Source organism: Corvus kubaryi, unplaced genomic scaffold, assembly GCF_017639235.1.
Source record: "Corvus kubaryi isolate FWS band 111438036 unplaced genomic scaffold, C.kubaryi_AGA036_p1.0 71, whole genome shotgun sequence".
Classification (NCBI taxonomy): Eukaryota; Metazoa; Chordata; class Aves; order Passeriformes; family Corvidae; genus Corvus; species Corvus kubaryi.
The window spans coordinates 5,749,189-5,762,843 of NW_024582059.1; the positions used below are offsets into that span (position 1 = coordinate 5,749,189).

The window sequence follows — 13,655 nt, forward strand, 5'->3', positions numbered from 1 at the left end:
TCACTGCTTCCAAGGAACCCTAAAATTGCTCCAGATAGCAGAAGAGCCTCGGGATTTGATCAGTAAGTACCACATGCTGAACATTTACATATACATGGATCATACCCTAAGTCTAGCATCAACATTTAGAGTCACAGATCTAGTCTGTGCACAAATATAGAATGAAGTTCTGTGTAATACAAGCCATAAATTTAATCCTGTACTTCCTTTCACCAAGCCCACAACTTCTTGCTGAATTAAGAGTGATCTTTAAAGGTACCATCAGTTCTTTGATTACAGAAATTAGATCAAAATAATCTCAAATTACTACCAGCATTGTACATCAAAATGGATGTATCACATAATCTGCCTCTTGATCTGACCTGCCCCAACTCCTCCAGAGTAACAGTCTTTAGACAAACTACCCAAAGCAACACTACCCATGGTGTCTTGCCCTGCCAAATCCTAAAACCTCTGTCACAACCATCTTTCATCTCATCTGTAAACACAAGTGTGCTGCTGCACCCTCTCCTGCTTTAATACAAGGTTTCAGAAACTGAAAAAGACAAATCCTTTCCGAAGTGAAAAACTTCTGAAGCAAGAGGTCAATTTTCTATTCAGCCTCTTATTGTCAAACTTTCTTCCATTTAATTTGGATTTTCAGTCAGCAGTTCCCAAAATCAGGCTGACTCCAGCACTAAACACAGCAAAGTAATTACTTCTTTTAAGTCCCAGTTCCTTTACTAGACTCCAGTTACTGACTGGAATTAAACTTACTTTTCAACATTGTCATAGTAGACTGTTACTGGAACCTACTATATCAATGGATCTCTTCCCAAATACTGCTGCATAATCAACTATATTCAATTTCTACAGAATATTCTCCATGGTTTACCTTGCAGAGATTAAATGGATCCATGACATCGCTTGTAAAAAGAAGAAACAGACTGAAAAATTATATTCTGGTGTTTCCTCCAGTTTTCTTTCACTCAATTTCTGGTGTTTATTCTTAAGCAAATACTTAAATATTGCAATAAAGCTAATGCAAGATCTTGTGCTTTAAGTTTTGCAGGTTTCTCTGAAGGAATTCTATGTAATAAAACTTTCAGAAAGAAAGACATTATCTGAAAGTCTGAGAATTGTGTCTTGTAATCTGGATAACATATAGAACATACAGTTCATAATCTTAACTGAAGTGCCTAAAAGTCAGGCTTTCCTTTACATGTTTGATTAAAAGGAAATGCTGAGCAGATAATTTTATTCAAGTTAGCAGATGTTAAAAGAGTGTAAGTTCAAGAAACTGCCCTGAGTGCAAAGAAAATAAAAATAGAAGTTCCCATTTAGAAACAAAGTACTACTAAGTACACACTGAGAAAAACCACAAAAGTTAAAGACATCCTGACTGAAAAGCTCTTTGTATGTTCTCAACAAATTGTAAACGGTTGAAGTGTTCAATTTTATTTGAAATTGCTTTCGCTCCGGGCTACAAAACACATACTGAAGATAGATCACCACTGAACAATGGCGTCCTGTAAATTGTACTGGAAAGCTCCAAAGGACCAAGTTATTTCTCCATACTGCATAGAATGAAAGGTTTACCATCCTCCTAACCACTACTACAACATATTTAGCAGCCAAAAAAGCAAAGACTTTATCTAGTAAAGCTAGTTTTCTTGACAGCAACCAAGAAAGACAAATCTACATATTCAGATTTTAAATACTGTAATTTAACAAACAAGGAGACTTCACCCAATCTCTCCAGGATAGTTTTTCTCATGCAAGTTCCACAAACCTTGTATTACACACCAAGATAAAGTTAAATTACTATCACTGTACCTACCTGCTAGATTAAAAGCAGCTAGCTTTTAAAACAAGCCGTATCTTTCATCCCAAGTTCAGCACATAAACAATTACAGCTTCACAAAACATAATCAGGTAAAATTGCAACCTAACAAGTGACAGACACTTACCAATACACACATCTATTTTCCCCTTGATAGCAGCCTCATGCAAAGGAGTGTAGTTCCAATTGTCCCTAGCGTTTGGGTCTGCCCCCTGACACAGCAGCAGACTGACCACTTCCGCATGACCGAAGGAGCAGGCGTTGTGCAGGGGTATCAGTCCTCCATCATCACGAGCATGAACATTGGCTCCTGTCTGCAGCAAGTGCTCTACAACATCCTTCCTTCCAAAACCTGCAAGAGAACGTATTTCTGTTCATTTGGCTGGCAAAACAACATTATTTAGTGTCTAAAACTGTTTGCTCTTGGTTCAGTGTATATTACTCATGTCTCTCATCTACTTCTTGGTTCGTTTCACCATAAAGTCACACTCTACTCACCTGCTCAAACAACAGCTGGACAATTCACTTACAGTCATGACATAGCTGAAGGGTGTTGTATTACAGCCTGCCTGGCTGCCACTCTATCTCATTAAGAAGTTCTACAAAGGCTTCCCATTATTTTCAAGAAAAGCTTATCATGAATTTTAAAACATTACATAATCTGTATGTACCTAAAGCAAGCATCTTACACACTATCTCTTGGAATAGGTTTTCATCTTGGAGAAAACCTCTTATGTGTCCTTGAAGGACGCTGCCAGTGCTTAAGCAGAACAACCTTATCTCAACCCAAACTACATTCTTGTTCTTTTACAAACAGTCTACTTCCAACTGACAGACCAAGGCATTACAGACAGGCAGACCCGAGACCTCAGCTGGGAAATAATGCCTCAGGAAGGTCTCAGCCTACGAACGCAGCCTCTGTTATGACCAGGGAAGACATGACCACAAAGCCAGCATCATTAAACTAGCATACTCCAAAATTTGGCATCAGCACACCAGGCTCTGACACCTTTGGCTTGTTGTCCACAATGAAGCTGGAAAGGTTCTACTGTTCAAATCTGCCTCCTACTGCCCCAAATGTCTTAGTTCAGCAGTCTCTAAACTTTTGACTGCACACACCGATCAGTAAAAATATTTTTGTGCATGCATCCCCAATATACATATATTTAGAAGTCATATACATGCACGACTGCATTATTACATAATTATAAACATGCACAAAAACAGGAACTTTGAATGGCTGAGATAAAGATGAAATAAATACTTTTTAAATTTTTCTATTATATTAACGATGGTACAAAATTGCTTTTCTTCCTGCACCTCAATGAAATATTTTGCATATTCCACTTTGGAGTCCCCTACCTTAGAGGACAGGAACAAAAATCAGGCTCAAGAGGAACAGTTTGAACTAAAACAGAAGCATTCATTTTTGTACTAGGTGGCATCTCAAAGGTTGGATTGCATTTCTTATAAACCTCAGGGATAAAAGCAGTATCATGGGAGATTTTAAAAGACTGTCACATCAACAGTTACTGTCTCTTCTGGTAATCATGTGTACCAACCAGATTAGGATTAAGACTCTTACATGTATGAACTGTGTTTATGAAACAGCAGAATTAAATGCGGCAGCCAGTGCAATTCCAAAAAAGTGGTGCTAATTGTATTAATTCCACAAAACACAACCAAAACAATAACTAAAGACACTATTACGTTTCTGTAGGTTACGGGCGGGTTCGGTCGGGACGGAGACGGAGAGATCTCTATAGGCAGGTCTTGGGACACAGTCGGTTTAATGTAAAAGGGCGTGGGTATAGGGGCACTGCTCAGAGCTGCCAGACACAGCTCTGAGCAGGCCCAAGAGAGCAAGAGAGTAAACGGGTGAGAGAGAGAGAGAGAGTGTAAGAGCAAGAGTAAGAGCAAGAGTAGAAGTGGAAGTAAGGAAAGGAATGGAAGTGTCTGAAGTCCTGGTTACAATACAATAAATCATCTTCTGTACTGAATATTCTAATTGTCACTAACCAATCTAATACAAGATACAAATCCTATAGCATTTACATACCGCCTATAAGAGTTCTTATATTACCATAGAGTGTTACATCTTAACTTCTAAAAACTACTCTTTGGACCCCTTCTGCTGAGCTAGTAGGGTCTGCTCTGACCCTTGGACCTGCCTGCAAGCAGAGGGTATTGTTCCATCAAGAGGGGATTATCTTCAGTTGGCCATACCATTGTTTTCCAGTTGTTCAGTAACTAAGACTTGGTATTTCAAAAGTGGCTTTCATTTCGATGTCGCCTGTAGTTTTCATATTCCCAAAATCTTTTGTCAGGCAATCATATTTACAAGGCTTTCCTGTTTCATCTTCCCCAACAATTTCTAGAAGACAAACTCCAAGAGAAGCAAGAAAGAAGCTGTCAGCTCTACTTGAGATGACCACGTAACTCAGGTACAGCAAAATGCTGCTGAACCAGTGACAGAAACGGTTCTCAAAAGTCAGCACCTCAGTGGTAGGCAACAACTCACGCATGATACACACCCAGACGCTCACTTCTAGGAGAGACTGTAGCAGTGCACTCCTTGGTTAATCCCATGGTAACGCAGCTCAAGGGCTCCAGCCAGCAACTCCAGCCTGGTCACTTTTTGATAGCTGTAAGCATTCCCCCATCCCCACTGTACAGAGCACTCAGCTGCTTGCAGCAGAGATGCTGGACCATTAAAAATTACAAGTTAGCACATTGAGCAGAGACCAAAGTGGGTTTTCTCTAATACATGGGGGTAAACAGCAGTTCAGCAGCTGTCCACAAGCTGCTGAGCCACACCAGCAACAGGAAAACTGGAACCCAATCAGCAATACAGTTTTAGTCCACCACTGCACATAAGTCAAAGCTTTCTGGTACGTTATATACTGATCACTGTCCATTAGAAATAGAAATTACATTACAGAAACAGAAGCATGTGGATCAAAGTTGGCATTATTACAAATTATTTATCATTACAAGACTGCTATCAGAAGACACGTTTTTGTTAACTGAACTGTCAGCAAGGCCACTGCTACTGTAAATCACTGCAGCTTTCATTGTTTTGTTTGTTTCTGTTATAAAGCAGTCAATAAACATCACCTGTAAGTCTCCATATAGAAAGCGACAGCTTAAATAGGTGCAACAAAAACCAAAGAATATCTGGTACCCCAGCAAAGGTAACAGGCCTGGGACATAAGGACCAAGAAGTAAGCCCTCAAAGTTCACACATTTTTATTGTTCATCTGACTGGCAAAGGGAAATTGAGCAAGACAAGAATTAAAAAGGATGCTTTCAACTAAACAGCAAATCAACGAATTTTATTAGACTTTAGTTTTTATAAACTAGTTTTTATAAACTGGACTATTAAAAACAGTGCTGAAGCTGTTTAAGCATTTGGTTTACATGTACTTCTTGTCTCTCAAGGACACCTAAGTACACCTGAAATCCAAGATTCTTTTTCAAATTGTTCACTGTTTCAGGACTACATACACATTTCTTCAAGATGTTGCTGGACATGGGGTCATTGATAAGGATATCTTTGGAAATGCCAGCAATAAACACTTTACAGTTTTTGGTGAATTACTTCTTCTGTTCAGTCCTTAAAAACCACTGTAAAGGTTACTGTGATTTTATCCCACTACACCAACCATCTTTCAGAGAAAGAGTAACCAATTATGGGAATAGCTTTCCCACCAACAACAGTAAATCTAAGGTGTTGAATTGATTAAATGCTAAGACAACTTCAAAATGATCCCATGACCCAATTTGATAAAGCAGCTGTAACTACCAAAATTTCTGCAATGCCTGGGTCATCTTTTGTAAAAAATAAACCAAAACACATGCAAAGCCACCTGTGGCTTATGAAGCACATCCAGTTCAGCTTAAGCTGTAGAAACCTATTCGATGTCATTTAAGATTACTTTTTAAACCCTACTCCTGCATATTTCCAATGCAACTTTAATTTACAAAGTCTATGGAAGAATTCCCAAGAAAGGACCTGTAATCAAAGATCCCAAAAGACAATCCTACAGAAGGTTCCTACAGAAAACATCCACAACCAGGGTAACCACAGAGAAGGATCTATTTAAAGGCCCAGTATGCAAGCTTGTTTTGATGTGATTCATCTGTCAGCTTCCAAAGCACACTGATGGACAGGGTCCCTTTAATAAGGTAAAACACTTCTATAAAAACCTTTACACAGGTAAAATGCACAAGCTCTGCCCTCATTTTAGATTCATTACACAATTCAGACGTTTCAGGCAAGTTGTAGTACCTCAAAAAACATTGTCCCTGAGAGAAAAGAAGCAGTAATCCCGTTATAAAAACACAGTAGTGAAGTAACATCTGTAATTTAAGGGTGAAACAGTCACCAACCAAATCACAGAAAAGGCAAATTCTGAGTGACTGATAGACTCTTCATTTCTCCAGTTACCTCAGGAGCAAATGAAGACAAGGGCTTAGTGAAAGCCAGGAGCTGGACATAACTATGACAGCTTTGTGTAAATCAAGAGACCAGCACAACAACCCATAGAAAACGCCACTTAACCAGTTCTCTGCCAATGATGCACTCTTGCCTTTTTTCTAATTTATACCTGTCACTTTAGGGTGAAAGTGAGGAAAAAAAGTTTTAGGTAGCAAGCTGGCAGCTTGAAAATTAGGCTAAATAAAAATTTTAAATGCCATTGGAGAAGATGGCACACAAAGACACCACCAAATGCTTACTACCACTGCAACAACATGTTCTGCTCTCCCATCACATCCTGCTCCAAGACCATGCGCTGTCCCACCTCCTCTTGTGGCACTTGATCAAAGGAACAAGAGACAATGCTGAATGATGAGAGAGGGATGCAAGGAAAGTAACAGGAGCACCAGTTGTACCCTCCGTTCCATACTCCCATTACGGTTTCCACTTTAAACCTCCCTTTAGTTAGTCAAAAGCTTTCACATGGTAACAGTTTACAGACAACCTAATAACTAATACTCACAGAAGACACATAATTCTTTGCCAAATTTTCAGAAAGTTTGGTGAAAAACCAATTGACTTCGCTCTAGAATTGGAAGAATGCTTTGTCTGGTGAGTACAGTACATCAAGTAGTCAGTTTGATCAGTTTAAGTACAGCTGAACTGTTTCAACCACTGCCCAATTAATGTCACTTTATCACAACATAGCAAGAACTCCTCCATATGCCAGTTCCAACCTTTGCAAAGCTGCTGTTATGTGCACAGTTTGACTTATGACACAGAAGACTCATGATTCTCATTAGGTGTTTTTTCTCCTCCTTTTACCTGCTTGCTTTCAAGAACGAGACTCTAAAAGGAGTTAAATTTTATGGAAGTGTATAATCACAGGTTAAGCACACCTGTAGGTATCACTGGGACCTTAAGCAAAGCTGGAAAGATGTTCTTATTAAATGTAATCCCACTTGTTAGAACACTAAACATAGTTTATATGGGAATACAAGCCCTTGAGGTGGAGGAGCACTCTTAGACGCACGACCTTTTCAGAATGGTTTTATGCTATAAGCAAAGAGTGAAAGAAGACCAAGCTAAGTCATTGTGTGTCTCTGCTTTAGTACAGCACACACTGGGATCAGATTATTTCCCTAAGACTTTCCCCTGCACTTCTCCCACTTCACTAGACAGAACACAATTAAACTGAGTGATTTAACTAAGTAAACTGAAAAGCCTTCAAGCTGGGAAAAAGAGCACCTGGTTCAATACTACTGAAGGTCTAAGATTTTGCATTTATAGATATCCTCTTGCAAATCCCTTCCAAGAAATTTTTAATGGGAAGGGGACATATTGCACAAAGTATTAGAAGATAATTCAAGAGAAAAAGTTACTAGTCACAAAGAAAGCAAGCTGAAACTTTCTATGAAGTAATACACTTGTGACACTAACAGAGTTGATGTACCACAAGTGCTACCAAAAACATAAAAGAAGGATTTTCAAAGTAAAGGCCAGTAATTTATTGATTCATCTTTTTTTTACATGGAAAAGTGTGCATTTTGCAGGCTCTGAGGCTGTAAGACTGCCAGGATGTTTCCTAACTGACTGCACAATTTGCGTTCTTCATTGTATCCATATGAATCCAGCTGAAAATTATTAACCCCATTTTAAATCGCACAAGGCAGAATTAAATAGTGACTTGGCTTTACAAGCACCTGTGTGAGGTCAGACATCTCTTCTATGACAAGGACACAGGGGACAACTGCAACAAGTTGAGTCAGAGTAGTTTCAGAACGATGTCTCAAGCAAAGCTTTCCAGAGCAATGTAATCTAATTTGCTGTACACTGCACCACAGGAGGAGTGGTCGATTCACGGAGTGAATCGTGTGATTCACAGTGTGTCTCTGCACAGAGTGGAAGTGTGTAACAAGTTCCTAACTACTTCTTGCCATTTCCTGGCTCTCCCTCAAGGAACACTCAGTAGCTACTTGTATCAGCTCTGCCTCCACAGTTGCTTATCTTACATGTGTCAAAGCAGCTTGCATTTTTATGATTAACAGCTTGCTAGCTGACAAACCAACTTGATCAGCTCTCAAACTCTGACCACTGACTGCTTCCCAACCCAAGTGAGATCCCTTGCCTTTAGGATTAAAGCCATATACTCCAAAAATTTGCAAAAGCATAGTTATTTAGCTAGCCTTCACAACGTGATTAGACTTCCAACAGTTATTGCTAGTGATATCAAAGGCACACTTAGAACAAAACCGCTTTCCCCCAACAGCTTTTTGCCATTACTACACACATAAGCAGAAAGAAAACAAGCTGTATCACTGATGCTTTAGTAAGTTACCTGAAATCAGGTTTCTCCAAGCCTGAGCTTCAGTGAGACCACCAAGAACACTCCTCTCTGTGATCCCAGCTTCATAACTTCTGAAAGCCATTCCCGAAAGCCTCTGCCTCTTCTTGGTACAGAAGTGGGCATTAAGACACAGTTCAGCAATTATTATTAGTACTCTCTCTATCCCTGGGTAAAACACTAGAAAGAGAACATCTGTAAAGCTAAAAGAATGTCTTGCACAAGAACTTGAGGGGCTAACTTCATGATCAAAAACTTCCCATTAAATGGGTGTGGAACTGGACAAGCTTATGACTGTGGCTATATGAAGAAATTGAGTAGGACTCAGGTTATTTCTACCAGGTCCATCCACCTAGTCACTTCTGAAAGAGGTGCTATTATTAATGATTTATAGGAAGGATGAGGTCCAAAAACATATGAGCCAAGGTGTCACCAGGAAATACATATATACTCTTTTGTATGGCTCAGTGTTGTTTCAGAAGGGAAAAAGCAAGTCTGTTACCAAGCTGGCTGCAGGAAAAAGGTGTAATTTCAGACAAACACACACAGGAGTCCTCCCCATCCAGGCATATTAATGGTAGAAAAGTCACAGAAAATCAGCCTTGGTATGTGAGTGCTACGCATGGAGGATAACACACGCAGAGCCATGAACGCATCACTGTCAACCTGCTTCAAACACAAAGGACCAATACAGGCACTTCAACTCGCAAACCACATAAAGATGCACAGGATATATCTTAGGCTGAGAGTAAAGTCACACCATATCCCATACAAATGATACCTAACACAGGACACCTTATCACACAGACTAAAATCATCCAACTATTAAAAAAATAGTCAGTAGCATTCCCCAACAGGAAAAAAAATCTACCTCTCACGTACACACAGAATAAGCAAATCATTTGGTTATGCTGGCAAAAAAAGTATTTTTTTCAACTATGTGACAACACCACCATCGAATGCAGAATTGTCAGGCCAGTTCACAAGAATAGAAAACACTGGTGTGACAAGTATTTTCAGCTACTGAGTGGCACATAATACAGTAAAGATGTTCTTATTTTGGTGAAACAAACAATGACAGTTAAGATCTTTCTCAAGGAAAAGAGGTAACACATCTTTAGATCAAAGAAATGCAGCAGAAAGACAAGCGAGTGAAATAGTTTGTCTCATTCAACCCAGTTTGAAGAGAAGTGTTAAGCAGAACACAGAATATTCCACTGAAGAGGAAACAAGTACAAGAGAAAACAAGTTGCTTCTAATGTAAGTTAACAGTCCAATTATTTAATGAACTCCCTACCACACGATGACCCTCTAATAACATTTAAAAAATGGGTTTTGTTCAAACAATTGCTGAGCTACAAACTGCAAAAGGAGTACTCAGAGAAGTATCACATGAAGAGGGCAAGTGTATAACTCTTCCTTAGATATCTGCTTTTGGCCACCAGTATGGATAAAAAGTTAAGCCAAATATACCTTTGTTCATGCTTAGCACAGTTGCTTTTTAAATTTTTTTAGTTATAAGCAAGCTAGTTTTAATTGAAATAAACTAAATGTAAACGCTATGCATGCATTAATACCTCCACTTAATTTCTTTTTTTTGTGTGCGTTTTAAAGTCACTCAATCACTTTCAAGTCTTTAGAACCTGCTTTGTGGGTGCTGCTGGACAATATCCAAAGCCTGCACTGGTACCAGAGACCCAAATATCCTGCAATCCACACAGCAGTTGAGATAGTACTGAGTTTTCTCCTTTCCAAGCAAGAAGGATAAAATGAAAATGATCCTTTGCTCAACCTCTTCCTGCTTGCAAGAGAGGCCTCTACAACCCTGATATGGCCTCAGTATTAATTTGTGCCTTATTAATAGCTAACCAAAGCAGGTCAGATTTATTCAGCACGCCACTTGACACTTCAACACAGAGCTGAAGATCCAGTTCCCCTTTATTCAGTTCAACGGGCAATTCAATTATCCCAAACAGAGAAAATATGGGTAACACTGTTGCTTCAATTTGATGCAACCATGCACAATTTATCTGGAAGTGAATAATGGACAGGTGACTCCAGCTTCTAGAAACTGATTTAGAGCTATTCCCAGCTTTTAAAATAATTGGTAACAAGAGTTCAGCTCTTGTCTTACCTCCAACTTACACATATGCCAAGGATTCTGAGCACTCTCAGAAGTACCTCTTTTTATAGTCCTTCTGCCACAAGAAAGGACGTAAAGGGGATTTTCAAATTAGAAACCTTACAAAGCTTAAGGAAACCCAAACTTAGTACCTTTTACAAGGAATTGTAACTGGGGAAGTTGTCCTTCCCTATTACAGTAAAAGAACTTAACTGCCTGGCACTGCTGCCAAGAAGGAAATCTGAAAAAACAGACTGAGCTGGGGAGAAGTCGAATACCCTGTGGGAGGGGGAAGGAAAAAAAAATAAAATCCAGTCCCAAAAATGGGAAATGAAGAAGAAAATAGAAGTATTCCTCTTTCACAAATCACAACATCAGAAGTGAAACTCTATTCATGTACAAGTTTAGCTTCAAGAAGTTTGAAAAAAAGCAGTTTAAAACATGACATACTGCACTCTCAACCACCCATTCCCCTAGTGAAGTCCATACAATTCACACCTAGGTATGGCTCATAAACATGAGCTATTATCCAAAACACAGCTTCCTATCCACAGCAGACGGCTATGCTCATAAGCAAACAAGTTTTATTTTACCTTTGGCCCACAAAGGAGATCAAATCAACACACTGTATCACTGTCAGGTATACACTACTTAAGATCAGCTGCATTCAAACATGCTTGCTTACAGGCCTTTCCAAAATGCAGGATCTCAAGATCTCTGTAATAAAGAAATCTGCCTAATGCTCTTACATGCCTAATCCACTTGGACCAGGGGATTTGAGACAAAATAGGTATAGTATCTAAGGAAAGTCTTTCAATCTAGAAAAACAGATATGGGAATTTGTTAGGTACAAGACCTTCATCTGCTATTTTCCTCATGCTACAATGAATCGCCTTCCACTGCTATTACAGTTACATCTTAATGGCATTATCACCTTTCAAAACCTTACCCCCTGAAGTAAGTTTTGTCCATTTGTTCTCTAATCAGAGCAGAAGTTAACCGTTGCAGCTTCAGCACTACAGTTTGTACTACCACTGAAGTTACAACCTGAGATCTCAGAGTTTTAGGGGAAGCAGCAAGGTCTAACTTTAAGTCTGAATCCAAAATTAGCAGAGCAGACTCAAGTCTTCCAAAGCTTTAAGAACTTCATAAGCACACACGCAGTTGGTACCAGAACTATGTTCCAGGGTTCATCAAAATTAAGACCATCTCCATACCCCAGAAGTTTGCTGTGTTTTAAACTCTACTTGTCAGTAGTAGAGCTCAGGGATCAGAGAAGAAAGAAAAAGAAGCAGCTCAGGACTAAAAGTTCCCTTAGGGGCACGGTAAAATCCCTCCTGTACTTTGAAAACAAAAACAAACCCATACAATCTCAGGGTGTGTTATCTGACTGATAAATTGCACAGCCCTATTCAGAGTTCCAGGCAACTCTGTGCCATGAAACGTTCATTTTACTATTGATTTCAACAGTGCTTTAGAGCCATACACCAGCATTTAAACACTGACCACCCAACACAGACGTGTTAATTATCTTAATTTATGTGTACCAGTGCACCACAAAGCTCAAACAAGATCTGTGCACTTCACTACATAAGGTCCAGTTCTGTAACACTGTGGCACACCTCAGAAAGCTCTCAGACTGACCACAGACTTAGCAATTGTACACATCCTGAGTTAGGAGTAATGATGTACAAGACCTTCATTTTGCTTTTATCATGAATTTTGTGTGCCTTGTGCCCCCAGTAAAGAATATACTCTGTAAGAAATACTCTTTTTAAGAACTCCAGTAATCTGTCACAGCTCTATTTGCCAAAAGTAATACTTACTTCCATTTAGTCTACATTGTTGGACCTTACTGCTAAATTGGTTTTATAACATTAGTTCTGATCACAATGAGATCTCTTCTCTGCACAAAGAGGTGTATTCTTTCCTGGACACATCTGTAACTTCTACAGTTCGGTTGTTCCACTTGATCTCTTTATCCAGCCTACTCAGAACACAAGAGATGCAGACATCAACCAGCAACCATGCCCAAATGAAAGAAGTACAAAGTACAAGGCATCAAAGCTGATTCCCATTAAGTACATCTGCATCACAGGAGTCCCCGAGCTGTGACAGCACACGTGAAGCCCTTACTTCAAGCCAACTCTGTCCTGAATTTCAGTTTCTCACTTCTTAAGCCCACTGCACAAGTTTGCAGCAGCCCACGGATATCGAAAACAGAGATCACTGTCCATACATTCAGATCTTACAGTCTCTTTACGCTTCCAGCATCTCCTCTCCCACTCGTCTCACCCAGAGGAAGGGGATTTAACAGCCATCTCCCAACAGCGTGTAGCGAAACGCCGCCGGGGCACAGTGCGTGCTCACACTCTCCCTTCTAGCTTAGGCTTGCACACTCCCGAACCACCGAGGCGCTGGAGGCCTCCTGCCCGAAGCTACTGCAGGGGAACCCTCCCTGTCCCGCTCGCTGTCACTGCCCTGGCCGGGCACGGGAGGCCCCGGTACCCACCGGCGGCGAAGTGGAGCGGCGTGGACTTGCGCCCCGCCATGTCCTTGGCGTTCACGTTGCCCGTGTCCACCAGGCGCTTCACGCGCGTCACGTCCCCATTCCTGCAGGCCTCCAGCAGCTCGCGGAACGCCCCGCTCGCCGCGCCCGGGCCCGCCGCTTCGGGACTCTCGGTCGCCGGGCTCGACGCCGCCGACGACGACGCAGACGAGGAGGACGAGGATGAGGAGGAGCCGCTGGAGCTGCTACCCGAGCCCGGCGGCGGGGCCGGCGCGGCGGCGCCCGAACCCTCCGCGCACTCCGCGGCCGGAGGCCGGTCCGAGTCGGGGGGCGCCTCGCCCTCGGGGCCGGCCAGGCTGTGGCGCTGCGCGGCCGGCG

General features: G+C 40.9%; 2 protein-coding genes across 2 annotated transcripts in view; one reads left to right on the forward strand and one right to left on the reverse strand.

The window, feature by feature from the left end:
- TNKS (tankyrase) overlaps nt 1-13,647 on the reverse strand; it is a 140,098-nt gene extending 126,451 nt beyond the window's left edge. The window contains exons 1-2 of the mRNA XM_042049594.1: nt 13,281-13,647; nt 1,950-2,174 (exon numbers count right to left, since the gene is read on the reverse strand). Of these exons, the coding sequence (XP_041905528.1) occupies nt 1,950-2,174; nt 13,281-13,320 (265 nt within the window). The 5' untranslated portion in view covers nt 13,321-13,647. The remainder of the gene's footprint in view (nt 1-1,949; nt 2,175-13,280) is intronic.
- Nucleotides 13,319-13,655, forward strand: part of MFHAS1 (multifunctional ROCO family signaling regulator 1) — a 40,285-nt gene continuing 39,948 nt past the window's right edge. The window contains exon 1 of the mRNA XM_042050035.1: nt 13,319-13,635. Coding sequence (XP_041905969.1) covers nt 13,319-13,635 — 317 coding nt within the window. The remainder of the gene's footprint in view (nt 13,636-13,655) is intronic.